Below are 20577 nucleotides of genomic sequence, written 5' to 3'. Positions count from 1 at the left end.
TTTGTGGGCAGCACAAGGGTGTGGAAGTTGTAACAGTATTGTAACTTGTGATGTCACAAGCTGTTGCATCACAAGCACTTCACAAAGTTGGAATGCAGCCACCTGTTATTTTCAACATGCTGAAAACACTTGGGATCAGTAGAATTTTGGTGTATCAGACTATAAACCATTATAACGATACAGAAGACATATGACCACCAGAGAACAGGTCAACCATGCTGCGTTAGGATGCATCAGCTTGTGATGTCACGAGGGATGAACGTTTCACATATACTAACTGATGACCTGTGGAGAAGAGCCTATCATCATTCTACTAAACACTTCCTAACACAACTTTATGTGGAAGAGGGTGATAAAAATCGAAGGCACTTCTCCGGTGGTACATAAACAACAGACACAGAGATGTGTCTGTTGTTTATGTACCACCTCTTTATATCCTCTTCACAGATGAGAAGATTTTCATCACTGCAGAGTCATTTAACCACCAAAACAATCAGGTACATGCCCTGGATGGTTGCACAGCATACACCATAGTACCTGGGATTCACAGAGGTAATCATCCCAATGTCGGTAATATATTATGAGAGATCCAAGTTACGTTTCTTCGAGAAAGGGGTCAAAACCTCTGCCTGAGTGGATCAAGATACTGTGCTGGAACCTGTGGTACAGTTCCTGAACAACACCTTATTTCACAGTAGGCAGTGGACATTCCAACAGGACTCAGTCCCTGCACTCAAGGTGAGGACCACACAGTGGTTGGAGTCAAATGTTCCTGACCACATATCATCATCTGATTGGCCATCCAGAAGTCCGATCTGAATTTGTTGGACTTCAAATTGCGGTCAGAGCATGAGAGAACAGCCTGCAATAAACATCTCCCCAGAATCTCCAGTCTGAAGGGATTTGGAGAGAGTAGTGGCAGCATTTCTTTTTTATGTTGTGCATGCCACCATTGATATGCAGCTTCAGACATGTGTGAAGGTAAAAGCTGGCATTTCGAACATTGAGTATATGATTGGAGTTTTTTTTTTTTTTTTTTTTTCCACATGGAACTTTTTCAAGCCACTTCAGTCTCTAATAAGCTAGGCAGTGGTTTCAAGCCAAGCAACGAAGTCATCTCCAACCTAAAGACAGTCACAAACATCCATGCCCACCACATGATTTGAACATACAACTTGTTGGCTGGAGAGCAGATGCTACCCACTCATCCAGTCAAGGAAACAGATTGGAGCAGTAGTCTATGGGAAAGGAGTCTGGGAGGTCATCCACTCAGTACCATTATACATAATGCCAAAGGATTCAAAGTTCAAGGAAAGGCATTCTGAGAGAGATGAAACTTGCACAAGATTATGGTTTGAGTTACCCAGAGAAGAGGTGACTTCTACTAGAGTATACTTGGAAGGAGAAAATTGGTTAACAAAAGACCAGGGGTATGGGGTTATCAGATATTTGGGTTGATAGATGGACAGTTGGCATTAATTACTGCTTATAGCAGATACTTCAATATTTCTTCCAGCATATCAATGGAATTGAAAAGATGTAGCCAGATGGAATTGTATACATCACTAAGCAAGGCAACTTCTGTTCAGATAGTTGAATTGCAATAAATTAAGCTTTGGAAATAAGAAGTCGAATCAGTCATTTTTGGAATTAGGACAGCAGTAACAACAGCAAATTAATAATTCAGAATGATACAATGAGATCTTAAGCCATAGTGTACCAAAAAGAGAGTATTTAAGATTTATTCTCTGGCAGGGAATATCATTGCATCAGAAAGAATCATACAGTGTAATTTGGACAGTAAAAATGTAATTGTTGTAGCTATTTGAATTTGCGTTAGACAGGTCAGATCATTCTATGAGGATGTCTGAGTGGTGATGTATGTCATTTAAGTTTGCATTTATGCCACAAATGTCGAATGACATGAGTGTTTTTTTTTTTCAATGGTGGTATTGAAGTTAAAGACATTCTGTAAGAGAAGATAGTCTCAAACTAGTCACAACACAAATCATCCAGTTTCCATGCCATAACCATCCTTCCTCTTGGCATGGTTTGGTACTAAGTGCCAGTAGAATTATATGCCAACTTTGTATTACCACCAGGAGATTCCAAATCTCTATAATATGTTTGGCATGCCCTCGAGAGGTATTACTTCTGTTACATGTAGAAGAGGGTGAAGAAAACTGAAATCTCTCTAGAGACCAAATATTATATCAGCCTTTTAATAAGCAAGATGATATTTAATTAGGTAATAGTCATCTGCAACATAGGAAATTAGTATTTCTCCAACTGGAAAGGTATTCCTTAGTAGTGGGAGTATGCTCTGATTCCATCAATCTCTTTGGAAACAAGAAACACCATAGAAAGGCAGAATTTGACAATTGACTATGTTGTATTTACCTATTTACTGTCTGTTATTTTCTTTCCCTTCATTCTTGTCTGTCCATAATATAAGCATCCTGAAAATAATTGTTCTGATTTTCTTCTTTCTCCCTCCCTCCATTATACATCTTCCTTTTCTACTCTACAATCCCATCTCTGCACACAGGATCCATAATCACAAAAGCATTTTTGATCTTGAACATTGAGGTACAGAACATCTCATGCACCCATCATTTGTTAAATTGATGTTGAATAATCATCCATTTATGTTGAACTGAAGTAAAATTTCAGATCACAGATTGGTTTTATATGCTTAATTATCATTATTTACATTTTAAATTTATTTGCTCTTCATTTTAGGGGTGGGAAGGAAATTCATAAATTGTTTTGTCAGTATCAAAGAACAAAACTGGACCTAAATAGTGGATGCGAGAGCAAGTTACTCTATATCTACAAAAATAATGCTTTTGGCATTAAAAGCAAAAGTAACCTTGTGTAATTTCCATTTCAGTATTTTCAGCTTGTTCATGTAAACTAGATGGGCTTTAATATATATAAAATATGTGAAGATTAACTAAATATTGAACACAAGATGTTTCAGAAAAATATTACCAAACTGACATGCATTGCACTGCATTGTTGCGTTTTATAAGAGTCAACTGATCCGTGTATAGACTTCAGTAGCATAGTGATTCTTTTGAGCAGTATAAATAAGATTTGAATTGGTACTGGATATTTGAGATTACAGTGGAAATGTAACATGGAGTGGGTTGTCAGTTTGGTTTACTTCCACGCATAATGTGATCCAAACTAACTAGTTGAAATTTGCAAATGGTATTAATTAGTGACTCAGACACTTTTGCTAATAAGTTCACATCAAACAGACTGCAGCGTGTGAAGTTACTATTATAGTCCCAATCACTTGGTGAAAGTTACTGTATATGGATCTGTTGTTTATTGCAGTAAATTTGGTAGTAGCTCTTAATTATAAACAATTACATGTTAACATTTTTTTTTTATGTTGAGCCCATGTACGAGAGGTTGGATGGTCAACCTATAGTACTTGAGTACTGTATATGGGTAGTGGAATGGGAAAGGAAAAACTTGTCAATTTAAAAGCCTGTATGTTGTATTCCTTGGGAAATACATCAGGGGAGACTGTTCCACAGTACAGCAGTAGCAGGGATAAAGGAGGAGGAAAAGAAACTTGTTCTATGGGTTTCAAGGTGTAGATGTTGGGTGGTGGCTGTACGTGTTCCAATGGGCTTAGTACAGAATGGGGGAATTATTGATGCTGTCTCAGGTGAAGATTATTTCAGATGATGATTATTGATGCTATTTCAGAATAAATAACATGACAGTTATTTAAACTTCATTACCTTTAAGAGTAATTTTTTATTAGAAAAATGTATACGATTTAATGCATATAAAGACTTGCTAAATATTTATTTTTATTAAATTGAAAAATTTTCTTAAATGCAGATATTTTGTTCATTTATATATTGAAAAAAACACACACACACACACACACATGTGTGTGTGTGTGTGTGTGTGTGTGTGTTTTTCAAAAACATTTTTTTGAAATTTTTGAAAAACATTTTTCAAAATGATGATGTCCCACTCTGTTTAAAAAGGAAGACATTTAACCAGTGTATACTTCCAGTCATCTCATATGGTTGCGAAACTTGATCACTAACAAGAGCACTGGCAAATAAATTAACAACTCAAAGAAAAATAGAAAGGTTGATGCTAGGCATCACATTAAAAGATAAGAAGCCAGACTCGCATCACTGACATCATTCTTCACCACAAGTGACTAAAATGGAAATGGGCCGGACATTTATCCAGAAGAGAAGATGAGCGATGGGCCACCATACTTATGAACTGGATTCCTAAAGAAGGGAAACGAAACCGAGGACATCCTAAAAGAAGTTGGAGTGATGAACTGTCAGAGTTTATTGGGGAAAGTTGGTCAACCATTGCCAAGAACAGAGAAAGGTGGAAAGAACTGGAGGAGGCCTTCGTCCAGCAGTGGACAGAAAATGGCTGAAAAGAAGAAGAAAGAAGAAGAATATATATATATATATATACACACACACACATTCGTGTGTATATATATATAATGAACATTTACACTAGTGGATGTATTCTCTTTTAGATGGAGTACATTAGGTGAAACCATCTAATTTGGTTGCCCTTTGTCATTTCTTATAGATTTCCAACTCTTGTGTTAATTCACTTTTTTTTCTTTTTTTTAGATGTCATATACATAAATGTAAACTTTAATTTTACATAGAATTAGTGCCAGATAGAATTCTAACCACTTAAATTTGATAATTCCTAGCTTATAATTTTTTTAACCTATAATAGGTATGGTACATGCTGAAGATGTGGCTGACATTGTTGATGGAGAAGAAGATGATGAAGATGATGTCCAAGTTGAAATGGATGATTCACCTCCACCACCTGTTGAGTCATATGTTTCTGAAGGAGAAATGGTTGGAAAGGTATATTTTACTGAAGACACTCCTAGTCATAAATAAATCATAAAGGATCATATTGGTTGGTGTTACTTGGCACAGTGGCAATTAAAGCCATAATGCACTAGAAAAGATAAATTTGTTGAGTGTATTGGGTCTATGAATGGCATATCCTTTAGATTAACTTTTGTTTTTTCTGGTGAAAGAACATTTCCCATTAAGGAACTCCATTACATCTTCCTCACTGCATGGTGAAAATATCTAGAAATGATTCTTTGTGATATAATATTTTGAGTCAGCAGACATTAGATATTATTACAATAGAGATAGACTATTGATGACACACTGATTATAAGTAGGATCCTTCAGTATGCTTCATAACTGCACTTATAGTAGTGGAAAACATTATTGTGCTAAAAATTTTATTTTTTTAAAATATGAAATAATTGACATTTTTATAGCAACCCTTCATACAGTGATTTAATGTGCTTAGGTTTTTATTCCTATTTTTTTGTGGAAGGTGCAAAACAGGATCTTTATTAAAGAACACATAAATCCACAGTAATAACTTTTAATTAATAAATAAGGTACAGATATTTCATACTAAAACTAATAGTACATCTTCAGTGTTACAAACAGATAGGAATGGAATACAAGTAATGAACATTCGGTGGATCACCTATTAAAATACATTGTTGTTGAGAGCTAGGAAATGAAAGAAATTAATAAATAATTAATATATAAGATAATCGGTTTTTTAATGATTACATAAAATAAAAGTCTCCCAGATCTTCTAGAAAGAGAGAGAGGCAATCATTTCGATTTAAATTCGGTCGGTGTAAAATAGCTTCACAACTTTCTTTAAAGAAGCATTCATATTTGAACCTGCATCTATGAAGGAGAATACTGGATATTATGGGTTGTGGTAATACTGTGTTGTGCTAGACCAGACTTCTGACCTCAGAAGTTGTTGTAATCAATATAATATTGATGTTCTTTAATTCTTTTTTCCACAGAACGGCCAGTTTGTCCAAAATAAGAAACATCTTATTCACATGGTAGTTGGTAAATGCAGCCAAAGATAGAGATGACAGTTTATCTTTTGTAGAAGTTAATAAGGAAGAAATTTTGTTGATAGGAATATACGTGGGAATCAATTGGTACTTTTTTAAAATTCTACCTATAGGTTCTGAGATTCCTGGAATGTAGGGGATTGGAACTCTGCAGACTGTTGAAGAAACCCTAGGTATTGGAACATAAGATTCAATTATCTGTTGGATTTATTTAGGGTGGTAATTATTAGATTCCATTAACTTTTTAATGATCGAAAGTTCTTGTTGTAAGATTTCTGGAGAAGAGCAACTTTATGTGCTCTATTAAAACAGGATCTTACATATATCATATATAGTCAGGAGCTCATTAAGGGAGGGGGGCCACCATGGAAAGTATAATTCCTTGATACCTATCATATTTCTCCTTAAAAACGCTCACCGATGGCGCACTACTGGCATCTTATCCTATTCACTCACTACATGCCAATGAAAGAACCTGGACCTCACACATTCTTCCTTACTCAGCTTCAATGGATGACCTGAAGTTCTTCCCCACCTGCCATGAGTTGCAAAATATGTATGATGAAAATATCTAGAAATGATTTTTCAAGTTAACAGAAATCGAATATTTTCAATCAGCAGGCATTAGCTTAAATTCATAAGTGTTATTACAATGTAGATAGACCACTGAAAAATATAATGCACTGTGGTTATATTTCTCCCATATCTATGAGAACCTCTTAACTAATTACAGGTACACCACTAATTTTTTGGAATCCATGGTTCTAGAGCCTTGCCAAACCAATGGAGGTCACATAAATAATAAGTCATCAGTGCACCTGATCAGTTTATCTCTCACATATCTAAAGCACCTTGGACCACTAGAAACTTAAATATTAATTAAATAAATATAATGAAATGTATTAGCATAAGTGATACAGTGCAAGTAGATATGGACTTGTGCTTATGCTTGACACCATTACTGTAACCGATCTGAACTGGTCCTTGCTAAGAAGACTTAGCTAGGGTTAAATGTAAGCAAAAAAAGCTAAGGAACTCGGTTATATCATTCAACCGAGTGATTACCATGAAAAGAGCAAATGTAAATAATTAAGCATGTGCATAAGCAATGCCATATGTGGCAGTACGGTTAATGTATCAGGTGATTTCAAAAATTTCAAGTGCACTCTGGTAATTTTGTCTGGACTGAAGGAGGTGTTGGACCATCCATTTGATGGAAAATATGTACCTATAGTAAGTTTCTATCATGTTTCTTCTTCTCTTATCTTTCAAACTGAAGACTACATCCCTTCAGCATGTCTTCTTATGCAAAGTTTCACAATCCAGATAGGATTTTTGCTTAGTGGTGCTGGACGTTTTCCACTGTTTCCTCACCTTCATAGAACCTTGGTAACCATATCTGAGCACAGTAGTCTAAATATGGTTTAGTGTTCCTTTCTTTGAGGCTTACACGGTGATCAGAATACATTTTGGAAAATTATTGCGACAACTACCGTGTTCACGTTTGTCTCCATAATTTTCCAAAATGTATGGTTTAGTGTTCATTTCAACATTGTAGATATCCAATGTTGAGTACCTTGGCAGTGCAGCCTCATAACTTTAATTCGCTGCCCACTATTATTCCCGTGTCTTTAGCTTCATGAACCATCTTTAATAAATTCCCATTCCCATACTCGGTCTGCAATGTCTTCAACCCAAAATGCATAACATGCAGCAACATTAAACTGCACTCATTAACATTTGCCATGGAAGCAGTCTGTTCAAGTCAATCTGCAGTGATTTTCTATCAGATGTCCCTCATCACCTCCAACTTAGTGCTGTCCTCATATAATTGAATGCCCTCCCCCCCAGACCATTCCAACTGTCATTATTATACAAGTTAAACAGAATTAGTCTAGCCACAAAATCCCGTGGTACTCCACTAGTTACCATCATTTCTTTAGAGATTCGGCACCTTCATACATCACTCTTTGATACCTCAGATGACCATGCTCCAATCCATGCCACAGTCCTATTTTGTTTATCCATCCCTCTGAGTTTGTACTGTAAACTCCTGTGTGGAATTCTCTCAGATATCTTGGCAAAATCTAAAAGAATCATTCTGCATTTAACTCTTATCCAACTCCACTGTATCACTATTGTAAAATGTGAGTAAATTAGTAAAACAAGACTTACCTTTCAACAAACATGCTGTCCTCTATAAAAGATTGAATTATTATCTATCTACCACTGGATGCAATTCTTCACCAGCTGCTTTATCTTACTATCCAGAGATAGATTAGTCTCTACTTAGCTGCATAAGTTCCAGATCATTCCTTGTATAATGGAGTTATGTTGCCCTTCTTCTGCTAATCTGGAATTGTGTTCATGTTGAGACTCAAACAACCATTAGTGGCATAGCTAATTCTCTAGCACATTCTTTTAAGATGCATGCTGATCTCATCCAGACCCACTGCAATCTTAACATCGATCTTTTGCAATATTTTTAACACCCCGGCATCTTCAATCTCTATAATTTCTCCAGATCCATCTCAGCTTCCCTAGAGCTAATGACTGTCAGGATTATATGCCTTATCAAAATAATTATATTGATAAGGCATACAAACTTAGCTATTTCTAATGCATTAGATACTTTCCTCACATCTGTATTTACTAAGATTATTATTAAGAGATAGTTCCAGGGAGTCAGACTCATTGAGGCTACACTTCACCTCATAATCCAATGGCAATCCATTCCAGTCATACACCACTCTGAGAGAAATGTCTGACTCTCACCTCCTCCACAATGGCATTCATTCTCAACTTCCAAGGCTTCCCTCTCGTCTTTTCCCGACCCCTCCATAAAACGAAAAATTCCTACTGATCTCCTATATGACATTTCAAACGTTTGTAAATCTCAATCAATATCACCCTTCTTTCTCCTATTTGCTAATGGCTGCAGTCCATATATTCTCAACCTGTCTTTTTTTTTTTTTACTTGTTCTGCAGTTGTTTACTTATTATTATTATTACTTTTTTTTTCTGTTGTTGATAATACAAGTTTTTCTATTTTACCAGTGAACTGTTTCTAATACTATTTGTATTAGAAACAGTTCACTGGTAATACTATTACCAGTGAACTGTTTCTAATTTCTAATACTATTGATCATGTAAATACTAATTATGGAGATTAGGCAGATACAAGATAGTTTCAAGAACTGATCTGTTTATTTTAAAATTGCAAAGTTATATTTTATAGTATCATAATCCTGTGGCTTCCTCTCTTTGAGAGGGTTGCAGCTGATTACTAGGGAGATAATTATGAAGCAAGGTGGTTTCCATTGCCTCCCTTGCCATAAGTATTTATGACTGTAGCTGTGTGTGCTCACAGGACCGGTTTGCCTGTTTTGAGGGATGAAAAACCTGAGTTACTGGGAGAAAAAAAACTCTCTACCTCCGTATGAGACCGGTTAACTCATCTTGAGTCGAAAGAGACCAGATAAAGGTTCCTCACATCATGGAAGGGAATCGAACCCAGATCTTTCCAATCAAAGGGCTTTGTCTATACCCACTGAGCTATAGAGGCTCATTTTATAGTATACTCCTTGATTTTTATTGATATAAGTAAAGTAATTAATTGATTTGAATACCTGAGATCAAAATAACCACTGAGAAAATAAGGAAGTTTACATATTATGTTTATTGTTATTAACACCAGACCTCCATGGAGTGAAAAGACTCATTGCAGGATGGAATCTTTTGAATACAATATTTTAATAAATGAAATGGTTTAATTTTCTATATGTAGTTAACTGTTCATCTTGCTTTTCTCTCTCTGTCTCTCTATTATATATATATATATATATATATAAAAATGCATCACTAAATAGAAAAGATGAGTGCAAAAAGAGTAATAATAATGGGAGACTTTTATTATCCAAATATTGATTGAGTAACAGTAGAATCTCATGAAAAGAACGAAAATGCATTTAGTGAGCTGTTGCAAGACAACTTCCTCAAGCAGCATGTGACAGAAGGAACTCAAGGGCAAAGATTGTTAGATTTGATTATAGTGTCAGAGGGCATTTCAGTTAGACATACCTATTCTGCTTCTGGTTGGTGACAGTGATCATGCGGTACTCACTTGGGAAGTGACTAAGTTTATAAATGTTCCACTCAGAAAAGGTTACATACTGAACTACAAAGCAGGAAATTATGACCAACTGAGGAGTATACTGAGTTCAGTGGAATGGGATTGGTTGCTGGATGGAAAGAATATCGACAGTGCATAGAAAGCATTTAAACAATACTTAAATGATGCGATATCAGAATGTGTCCCAAGAGTTTGAAAAATAAATAAAGTAGGAGTTAAATGGATGTGTAATCTTATTAAGCAAGAGATTTGTAAGAAAAGGACGATGCGGAAGGAATACTGTGTGCATAAGGATAACGTTCGTTATGAACATTATAAGCAGCAGGCTAGAATAGTTGCAACTGTTTACGGAAAACAAAGTCTGAGTATGAAAAGAAACTGGCTCTGCGTACTAAGGACAACCCACAAAAATTCTATCGATATGCTTGCAAGTAAAAGAAAGAATGAATATGAAAGAATAACTCTTCTAAATCCTGATGGTGTGATAGGTTACAGATGCAGAAGAGGTTGTTCAGCTAATGAGTGCCCATTTTGTTAAAAGCGATCGACCTGGTGTACACAACATTGAGCTCACTGTTACCGCTTCACTAGATGAAGAAACACAGGTGTTTGAGGACGAGGTATTAGAGCTGTTGCACAAATTGAATAAGAATTCAGTAATAGGGACTGATGGGATATCAGCACGTGTGCTAAAAGAATGTTTAGCTGAATTGCCATTCCTTTGACCACGCTGTTTAATATGAGTCTCAGAACAGGGAAGATTCCACAGGAATGGAAGAATGTATGGTAATTCCATTGCACAAGTTGCTGCAAAGTCCGATTTGTCCAACTATCGACCAATTAGTATCTCAGGAGTGGTGGTGGTGACGTTTTTCAAAAAATTGGTTAGGGCTCGCATTCAGAAATGGATTGACAGTGAATCTTTACTTTGCAACGAACAACATAGGTTTACTAAGGGAAGGTCATGTTTTAGCAATTTGCTCGCATTCTATAACAATGTTACCATTGAACTAGACAAGGGGGAATGGATACACCATGATACTTTTGGATTTTGCTATGGCTTTTGACAGAATACAGCATGGTAGACTGTTGCATAAATTGGAGAAAATGGGTTTGAATTATAGAACATTAGCATTGATAAGAGGATGGCTGACTGATAGATATCAAAAAGTGGTACACAGGGAATGGGATTCTGCAAGAGTTAAGGTAACAAGTTGTGTACTACAAGGATCAGTGCTTGGTCTACTGTTATTCATTCTGTACATTAATGATATTGGGAAGGATTTGACAAGTAACATACAGCTATTTACTGATGATTCAAAGATAGGTATTGTAATTAGGAATGCTGCTGATATGCAGTACTTGCAGAATGATTTGAATAGGCTGAAATTGTGGGCATGGGAAAGTGGGTGTCAGTTCAATGTCAGTAAATGTAAATCATTCACTTCATTGTGATTAGATATCCAATGTCGTATTATATTGGTGGGATTAGGCTAGAAGAAACTGATGAGGCTAGGGATCTTGGAGTGTTAATAGATAGGAAGTAGAAGCCATGTGGCAAAGATTGCAAATACAACTCAAAAGATAATTGCAATGCTGAAATGAACATTCACACGTAAAGATAAGGATGTTATTTTGCCTCTTTACAAGGCCTTGATAAGACCTCACTTGGACTATTGTGCGCAGGTCTGGTGTCCTAGTTTCTGTTGTGATTCTTATATATTGGAGAAAATACAAAGGAGAGTGTTAAAAATGATATCAAGATTGTGGAATACTGATTATGAAGATGGATTGAGAATTTGTAGACTGCAGACACTAGCAAACAGGAGAAAGAGGGGTGATATGATTGAGACTTAAAACTTCTGAAAGGGTCATACAGGATTTCAGTTGATGGAATTTTTCAATTTATGAAGGGTGGGAAAAGGATGAGAGGTCATCCTTGGAAGCTGAGAATGAAGGCCTCTGAGAAGGGGGTGAGGTTTTTCTAGATTTTTCTCTCAGAGGGTGGTGTGTGATTGGAATGGATTGCCATTGGATATTGTGAGTGCAAGCAGTGTGAATGAATTCAAGATTAATATAATAGCTGGTGTGTGTAGTATGTAGCTTCCCTCAATGAGTCTCTGACTCCCTGGAGGTCTCTCTTAATAATAATAATAATATTATCAGGAATGTGAATTATTATATACTTTTCATAGCTTTTTTCTGAAGCAAACTTTGTTGTAATTGAAGGAAAGTGATGAGGATGAAGAAGAAGAGAAACCACTGATCCCATCTCCTGATGCAGATACATTTATTCTCTTTACCAAACCATCTGGCATGACTACAGGTAAGTTACTATTCCTTATTTGTAAAACATCTAAATATATCTCAAAGAATTATTTCCCTTTGATATATTTTCCTTTTGACACCACACATGTTTTGACACAGCATAGTTAAGTTTTATAGTAATCTCACACACACATGAGAGGATGTTCATCCTATAGTACATTTGTACTAGAGCATAGTTAAAAAAGGCAACTTGTTAACAGATTTATCGGAAGTAAGACTGGAAAGAGTTTTTGTTATTTTAGAAATAAGACAATATTTAGAAGCAAGGTAGCTTTGCAGGCAACAGGTGTGTCAGAATACCACTGAAAAATGATTTGGAGATCAGAATTTATCACTATAGAAGAGATATTCTAAAAATCTTTTTTATTACTCTCATGCACAGTTTATCAGATGAGAAATTATTGAAACTAATGTTAGAGTATCTTGTGATACTCCAGCATTAGTTGCAAAGTTTAAAAATAAGGATTCATCTGCCATTTCATGTAAGGTGCATACAGAAATCACAAGACTAAGATGGCAACTTTTTTAATAGTATTCTGTGCCAACCTGAGGAAATGGCTTATATATCAAGAGCAGTCAGTTGAGTTTCTCTGAACTTTTTCTGGACATTTGTCTAATGTTTACAGTAATCTTCTTACAGAAGATTACTATTGATAGAGTAATGGAATTCATACTGGCATTCATTTATTAGTTGAATGGTTTCTAGGTGGTTAGAAGTTGACTGTAATTTCTTTATTACTTTAGAATGAACTGTAAGCAATGGGATGGTCGTTTGCTTAAAAATTGTTCTTATTCTAGGAATGTACGAAGTTTTTTTTTACTTGGTTACAAAGAATATACTTGGCAAAATTTTATTCTCATTTTAATCCTTTAGCCAAGCATAAGTAAACAAAGTTTGCACACGAAGTGTCTTCACGACTAGTCTGCTTATACATAGAGACTGTTGATTTCACATCAGTCGATTCTGTATCCCAAAATGCAAAAACATTATGTAAAGAGTCATTACTACTACCCAGACCAGTTTCAACCTCTATTGAGGTCTCATCAGACTTCCTGGGATTGAATTATGTGATACTTATGAAAATCATGTGAAGGTAACAGCTTCATATACAAGTTCAACATGTACAAGTAACTACTCGTGATGATACTTCCTGTGCAAACTCTGTTTACTTATGCTTGGGTAAACTTTCTACAACTATCTCTAATTCAGATATTTAATAATATGGTTATACACAATTTTATAATGATATATAGAAAATAAGTCTTCTCCATTTAACCTTTATATCTTCCTGAGTCGGTCCCCCACTGATGAGATGTCAATAAATTAGTCTGGGTAGTGGCAATTGATGTGAACTCAACAGCCAATATATACAAGTGGACTAGTTGTGAAGATACTTCACACACAAACTTTGTTTGCTTATGCTTGCGTAAAGGATTAAAATGAATATAATTTCTTGTCAAGTATAATATTTTTAGGAATATGTTGGATATTAGAATTTCCAAGGTGCAGAGATCAAAATAGGAGTCAACTTTGGAGGACAAAGTTTCAGAACATTCACAGAATTGCCATCAGGATCAGAAGACTTTTTTGGTATCCACTATGGATACCAAAAATTCTTCTGATCTTTCTTGCAAAGAATCGAAGGAAGTAGAATGTTATGAGTTTAGAATGGTAGAGGCTGAGATCAGCAATTTGAGGAAAAGTATAGGGGGAAAAAAAGCTCGGAAATGCCTTTTTTTTTTTTTTATTCATAATGATGATCATCATCATCAAATTCCTGCCATGTACCCTCAAAGGTGTACAGGATATATAGTACTACATGAAAAATTTACATCATTACTAACTTCCTATTTACAATTTTCCTCCAAATCAGTCTGTTACTTGTCAAGACTCCAACATCATCAGATCTTATATTTTTATCGTCTAAGGCACTTTTTACCGTATCAATCCACCTATACCTTGGTCTTCCTCTGGGTCATTTTCTTGCCAACCTGGCAGAGAACACTTGTTTTGCTAATCTTTCCTCTCCCATTCTGTTTAAGTGACCATACCACCTGAGATTAGCTCTGCTAACGCATTCCTGGATACCCAGCTCTCAGATCCATAAGTCAAAACTGGTTTGAACACTGTCTTGTATACAGCTAATTAATCAACATACCAGCTTTGTTGATTCTGTTGTCTATTTCAATATTTAATTTACCATTTTCACTAAAAATCGTGCCTAAGTAGCTGAAATGTTTTACTTGTTCCACAGGTTCTTCATTCACAACACAGTTGACATTTTCAACGATTCTGCCTATTTTCATTGTCTTTGTCTTTTTATCGCTGACCTTCGTACCATATCTATTACAACAGTTATTCAATTTAGTCAGGGAATCTTGCAGACTTGTAACGGATTTATTTAGAAGTATAACATCGTCCGCATAAAGCAAAGAGCTGACATTAACATCTCCAACTTTGATACCATGTTTAATACCACTTTCCTTCATAATGTGATCCATATAGATAATGAATAACAGAGGGGTAATGTACATCCTTGTCTCACACCAGATTTAACATTAAACCATCTTCCTATACTTCAATTCTAATGGCTGACTCACAACTCAAATAAAGACAAAGTATTGCTTGATATAATGCCCCATTAACACCATATAACCGTAGCGTATTGAATAGCTTCTCTCTTGGCACCTTGTCATATGCCTTTTCCAGATCGACAAAACTTAAATACAGATCTTTGTTATATTCCCATGATTTCTCAACTATTTGTCATAAAGTGAAGTTCTGATCCTGACAGCCTCTATTTGGCCTGAATCTAGCTTGTTCTTCACCAAGCTTTTCTTCCACAATTCTTCTCAACCGTTTCTCAAGTATACTTGCATAGATCTTGCCAGGAACACTCAATAGGGAAATACCTCTGTAATTCTCAGATTCAGTTTTATTTCACATTTTATATATGGGCACTATTAGAGCTCTACTCCAATCATCGGGAATTCGTCCCTCTGTCCAGGCTTTCTGAACTATGCAGTGCAGCCACTGTAAGACGTTTATACCACCATACTTCAGCATTTCTGGTCGAATATCATCTACTCCTGCTGCCTTTCCACATTTCAAGCTTTGTTGGCTTTTTCTACTTCAAGTATGTATATGTATTCCTGACTGTATGCCTGGTCAGTGTTTTTTACCACTGTACTATCACTGCTTGTTTCATTTAGCAATTTTTCGAAGTAATTACTCCATGCTTGAAGGATATCTTGAAGGATATCTTTTTCTCCCATTTTCATGGCACCTTTATCATCTCTAACTCCTTTTATAGCTCTCTCTCTCCTCCATTTCTAAGCTTCTTAACAACCTCCAGAATATTTTGCCAAAGTCCTCCCATGACTTTTGTTTAGCCACTTTTACAGTGTTTAGCTTTCTTACATTTGTCTCTGTATTCTCTATGAGCACAAGCTGAATTATTTGCCAGGAACCTTTGATATGCTTTCTTCTTTTCCTTCACTGCCTCTTTAACTTTCTGTGTCCACCATGGAGTTCTGATTTTTCTATCCTTGCAGACAACCTCACCACATGGCTCTCTGACTGAATTGATCGGGGTTTTCTTCAAGGCTTGCCACTGAATCTCCAAGGTTTGGTTCCTCTTCTCAAACTCTTTCGTTTTTTCTTCAATAATCTTTGTGTATTTAGTCTACAGTTCACATCAGAAAGCTGCTCAACTTTTATTTGCTTTAAAACTTTCTTACATGTTATTCTTTTCAATATGAAATTCAATTTTATCCTGCTCAAGACTAAATAGTGATCACTCCCAATTTCAAATCCTTTGTACACTCTGGTGTCCTGCACCAGGGAGAAAATATTACTATCAACAATAACATAGTCAATGAGACTTTTCTTATTCCTAGCCTCTTCTCTCCATGTGAGTTTGTGCACATTTTTATGTTGAACCTGGTGTTAGTAATAACCAGTCCATGTCCTGAGCAGAAATCCAACAGGTATTTGTCATTATTATTAGCTTTGTTCTTTTCTCCAAATTTTCCCAAAATATTTTTGTATCTCTGACAATCATTTCCTACTCTGCTATTTAGAGATCCCACAAGGACCAACTTTTCCTTTTTTATTGTGTCAGTTGCTTTCTCTAAAGCCTCAAAAAATTCCTCCACTTCTGCCATAGTAGAACCTTCTGTTGGACCATGAACACAAATAAATCTCATTGTCCAGTTCCCCATTCTGATATTTGCCCACATCACTCTACTTGAGACTGCTTGCCATTCAAGAAGATTAGCCTCTTATTTAGTGTTGGACACTATTGCTACACCTTCTTTTCCTTGATTGTCATTGGCTGAATATAACATTTTGTATTTATTCCTCAGAAAGATCTCGCCAGTTTTTTGTCTTTTTTGTTTCGGTCATCCCTATTATGTCGATCTGGTACTTATCTAATTCCTCAGCTAGCTCCATTTCTTTGCCATTCAGGCTTCTTATGTTGATAGTACCGATCTTTAACTCTGGTAATGTTGAGTTGGGGTGTGTTTTCAGATTTGTTCCAGTAGCTGACTTTTTTGCTGTTCAACCTGGTTCCCTGGCGAAAACAATGGGGGGGTCTTGTTTAACCAGGCGACCCCAGCCGGCATGAAATTTTTTCATGTTGTACCATCATTTTCTATATTGGTTTAAGCCAATAATAATACAATTTGGTCGGCTAAATCCCAAATTGCCAGCCCATCCTCATTTGTTCAGTATCCAGGAAGCTACTCAACAGGGTGCACCACGATAAGGTGAGGATTGGAAATTAGGTCAGAAGCTCTGGTCAGTTCTCCGCATTCCTTTAAAGGCTATGTGGAGGTCTCCTCTCAGTTATACAGCTTTGACCCTTAAGCACCTCCTTACATCATTCATAATGATGTAGTAAAATTATTCATTTAAAAGAAGCCAAAAGCATGACTGTTCCAGGTTTCTTGCTTTTTCCCTGTAAACTGAAAATCAATTTTGGATCTATTTATAATTTACTTAACCACCAAAACATCTGTGGATAAATGTATCAGTTATCTTAAACTTCTTATCCATATTTCAGTGGAATATCAGTGATGTTGCAATTTTACTGTGCGCTTCACATCCATGGCAACTGCGATGTGTTTACACTTAGAGCCCTGTTTGGTGATTAATATTGTTGCAACCATATCATTGAAAGTCAACTGAAGTATACTTGATTTTTCTCTTGAATCATCTTGGCACACTTCTTGGAGAAGTGGGCTTCTTAGTATGGATGTTTGTGAACCCATGACCTATTGGTTGGAAAGTGAAAATGCTGTTTCCTTGGTCATGATCATCCAGGCCATTGGTAGAAAAGAAGTAGAGGATTTCAAGTGTCGCTAGGTGTGGCAGTTGATTTTAAAAAAAAAAAAAAAAAAAAAAAAAAAAAAAAAAAAAAGTGTTTCCTTTAGGCAACCTAAACAGCAGAGGCCAAGTAACTTGGCTTCTTAGAGCCATGATACTGTTTGATAGGGCAGTTAATCCTATTTGCATTGTGTGCTGTGGATGTTAATTGCTTGCATTCTTCTGGCTGGTATGCCTCTTAGCCTATCTCATACAAAGCCTTTGTATGAGATAGACTAACTTGTCTTCAGTTGAAAGGTACTGATAAAGGTTCTTCACATCCTAGACAGCATTTGAACCCAGGTCTTTCCAACCAGAGGGCTTCATCTATATCCTGAGCTACAGAGGCTCTTAAAAGTATATAGGAATTTGGATTATGAAAGATTTGCAGTTTGATCTGGAGCATGTTATTAAAAAGAAAAATGTTTACCAAAATTTTGAAAAGAAAGTTGCAAACATGGATGTGCACTGTAGACATAAATGTGTAATTATTATTTGTAGAAAAAGCAGCAATTTGAAAATAGGAACCAAACCTTAAAGAATGAGAATCAGACCTTAAAAACCTTGAAGAGTGGTAAAATTTAGAGAAAATGCATTCAGCCAAGGAAGCTAAGGTGTAACTATTTTCTGTTAAAAATTTTTGTTGATACTAATTATATTAAGTATCAGCTTAAAATAGGAAATTGTTACATCTTGGCGTTAATTAATGACTGTTGGAGGAAATGGGATGTTCCATCAGATTGGTTATAAGCTAAGATTATATCTATATTTAAGAAAGGAGACAGAGATGCTTGTAAAAATCAGAGGAATAAGTATATTAAATACAGGTTACAACATTTATAGTAAAATCCTGAATAAAAGATTTAGAAATATTGTAAACATTTACTCTCAGAATCTACTCTCAGAATAACAAAATGGTTTCTATAGTCTTGTAGTCTATAAAAATATTTTATAGACTACGAGAAAGCTTTTGATAAATACACAGAGAAAAACTATGGATATAATGAAAAATCAAGGATATCTACTACATAAATTTTTATAAAGATACACAAATACAGTTTGGTAATAAATTAACAGAAGACATTGAATGTTGTTGAAAGTTTTTCACTTAGTTATATTATAAAAAAAAAAGTCAATACCACCTTTGCCATGAGTTGTAGTCCTGAAAGATACTTCAGGCACAAACTTTGTTTGTTTACACTTGGATAATGGATTAAACCAAGTATATAATTTCTTTATAGAAGACATTGAAATTACTCAGGGTGTTCAGATAGGGATGTAGCTTATCCCCAACTCTATTCAATATATATATATATATATATATATGTTGAGATAATGTTATTTAATTATTAATAATTAACCAAAATAAGCCAACTTTACAATTTAAAAATTTAACAAAAGAAAACAGTAGTCATGGCATTTAAAGGTTGAGATAATGTTAGATCAAAAATAGTTATAGAAAATTAAATAATAAAATAGATGATGCAGTTTAATTATTTAGGCTGCATCTATTATTATCTGAAAATCTGTGGAATGGTTAAAAAGACATTAAATAAAAAAACAAGACGAGAAACCCAACTAAAATTTTATAAAGTAATAGACACTCCTACTCTATTATGTGGTTCAGAAAGATGAAAATAAAATTCAAGCTGCAGAGATGAGATTTTTAAGAGCAATTAAAGGATGCACAAAATTGGACCATATAAGGAATAAAAACATCAGAAAAGAGCTAGATATTTACAATATAAATGAAAATATCAAGGAATGGAGAGAGAAATGGAAAGGACATCTATTTAGGATGAAAAGATATTGGCTACCAAAAGAGGTGGTAGATACAGACAAAAGGGAAAGAGAGAGAGAGACAGAAAGTCCAGTGAAGCCAGAACAGGCAAATGCTTAATCCTTGAAGAGAAGTAGTAGTTACATCTTGAATACAGCATTTGTAATTGAGTGTAGAGAGATAAATTGCAGCAGTTAGCAGACTCTCTCTCTATAGTAAACCTTGTAAGGACACAGGACTATTGATAAGTTGTGATAACAAATTTCTTTTAGCATAACATTGTACCTGTAGGGTTTTGGTCCAGACTTTAGTAGTTCATAGCTGTATGCTAAGTGAAAGTTGACTGTACTTTGTTTAGATGTTTACTTGGCTCACTTATACATTGAAGTGTAAGATACACAAGCAAAATAAATAGCATTTACTTTTTTTTTTATATGGGTGAGTGATAGGAAGTAAAATGTAATTTCCCATGTTGGTAGGCTTATGATAAACCTTAGTAATAATGGTACTGATTCTATTTTATAAGGATTCAATTTAGAGGTTGTTTTTTTTTTTTTTTTTTTTCATATTGTATTGTTTAGCCTGTCTGAAGTTAAATAAGTTGTATATCTTGGAAAATCATGCCATGTCATTTTGATATTACCAGATATATTTATCAACTTAGTTTTAGGCTAAAATTTACAATATGAAAAAGAAAAAAAAAATTGATACTTACTAATTTAAGCCTTAAAAATTAATGTATCAGTTAAGGTTTATCATAAACCTATTAATTTACTTCTTACCATTAATATAATACAAATCCTGCCAAACACCATTAAGACATGAATTTGTTACTTCTTCTCAGGCCTCTTGATTATTGTTGATATCTATCATTGCATTAAAAGTTTTTCAGATTCTTACTGATATTACATCATTAGTCTCAGTAATTGGTGAGAAGGTTTTGAATGCTGCTGAATACTAGTCCATGTTGTTAAAGTGAAGTTTGGTGGAAGAAATATCACTTCTGTTGACTACACAGGGTGCTGTGTAGT

At 35.1% G+C, this 20577-nt stretch overlaps 1 protein-coding gene across 1 annotated transcript in view; it reads left to right on the top strand.

Moving 5' to 3' along the window:
* The window catches only part of LOC150103194 (translocon-associated protein subunit alpha-like), a 97211-nt gene that overhangs the window by 13486 nt on the left and 63148 nt on the right, over positions 1-20577 (top strand). Inside the window, exons 2-3 of the mRNA XM_090397755.1 lie at positions 4753-4889; positions 12297-12393. Coding sequence (XP_090253881.1) covers positions 4753-4889; positions 12297-12393 — 234 coding nt within the window. The remainder of the gene's footprint in view (positions 1-4752; positions 4890-12296; positions 12394-20577) is intronic.

Source organism: Typopeltis vanoorti, chromosome 9 (assembly GCF_054136105.1).
Source record: "Typopeltis vanoorti isolate ZY-2024b chromosome 9, IOZ_Tvanoo_1.0, whole genome shotgun sequence".
Lineage (NCBI taxonomy): Eukaryota > Metazoa > Arthropoda > Arachnida > Uropygi > Thelyphonidae > Typopeltis > Typopeltis vanoorti.
The sequence above is the reverse complement of the archived record's forward strand: the minus strand, read 5'-3'. Positions and strand labels throughout refer to the sequence as shown.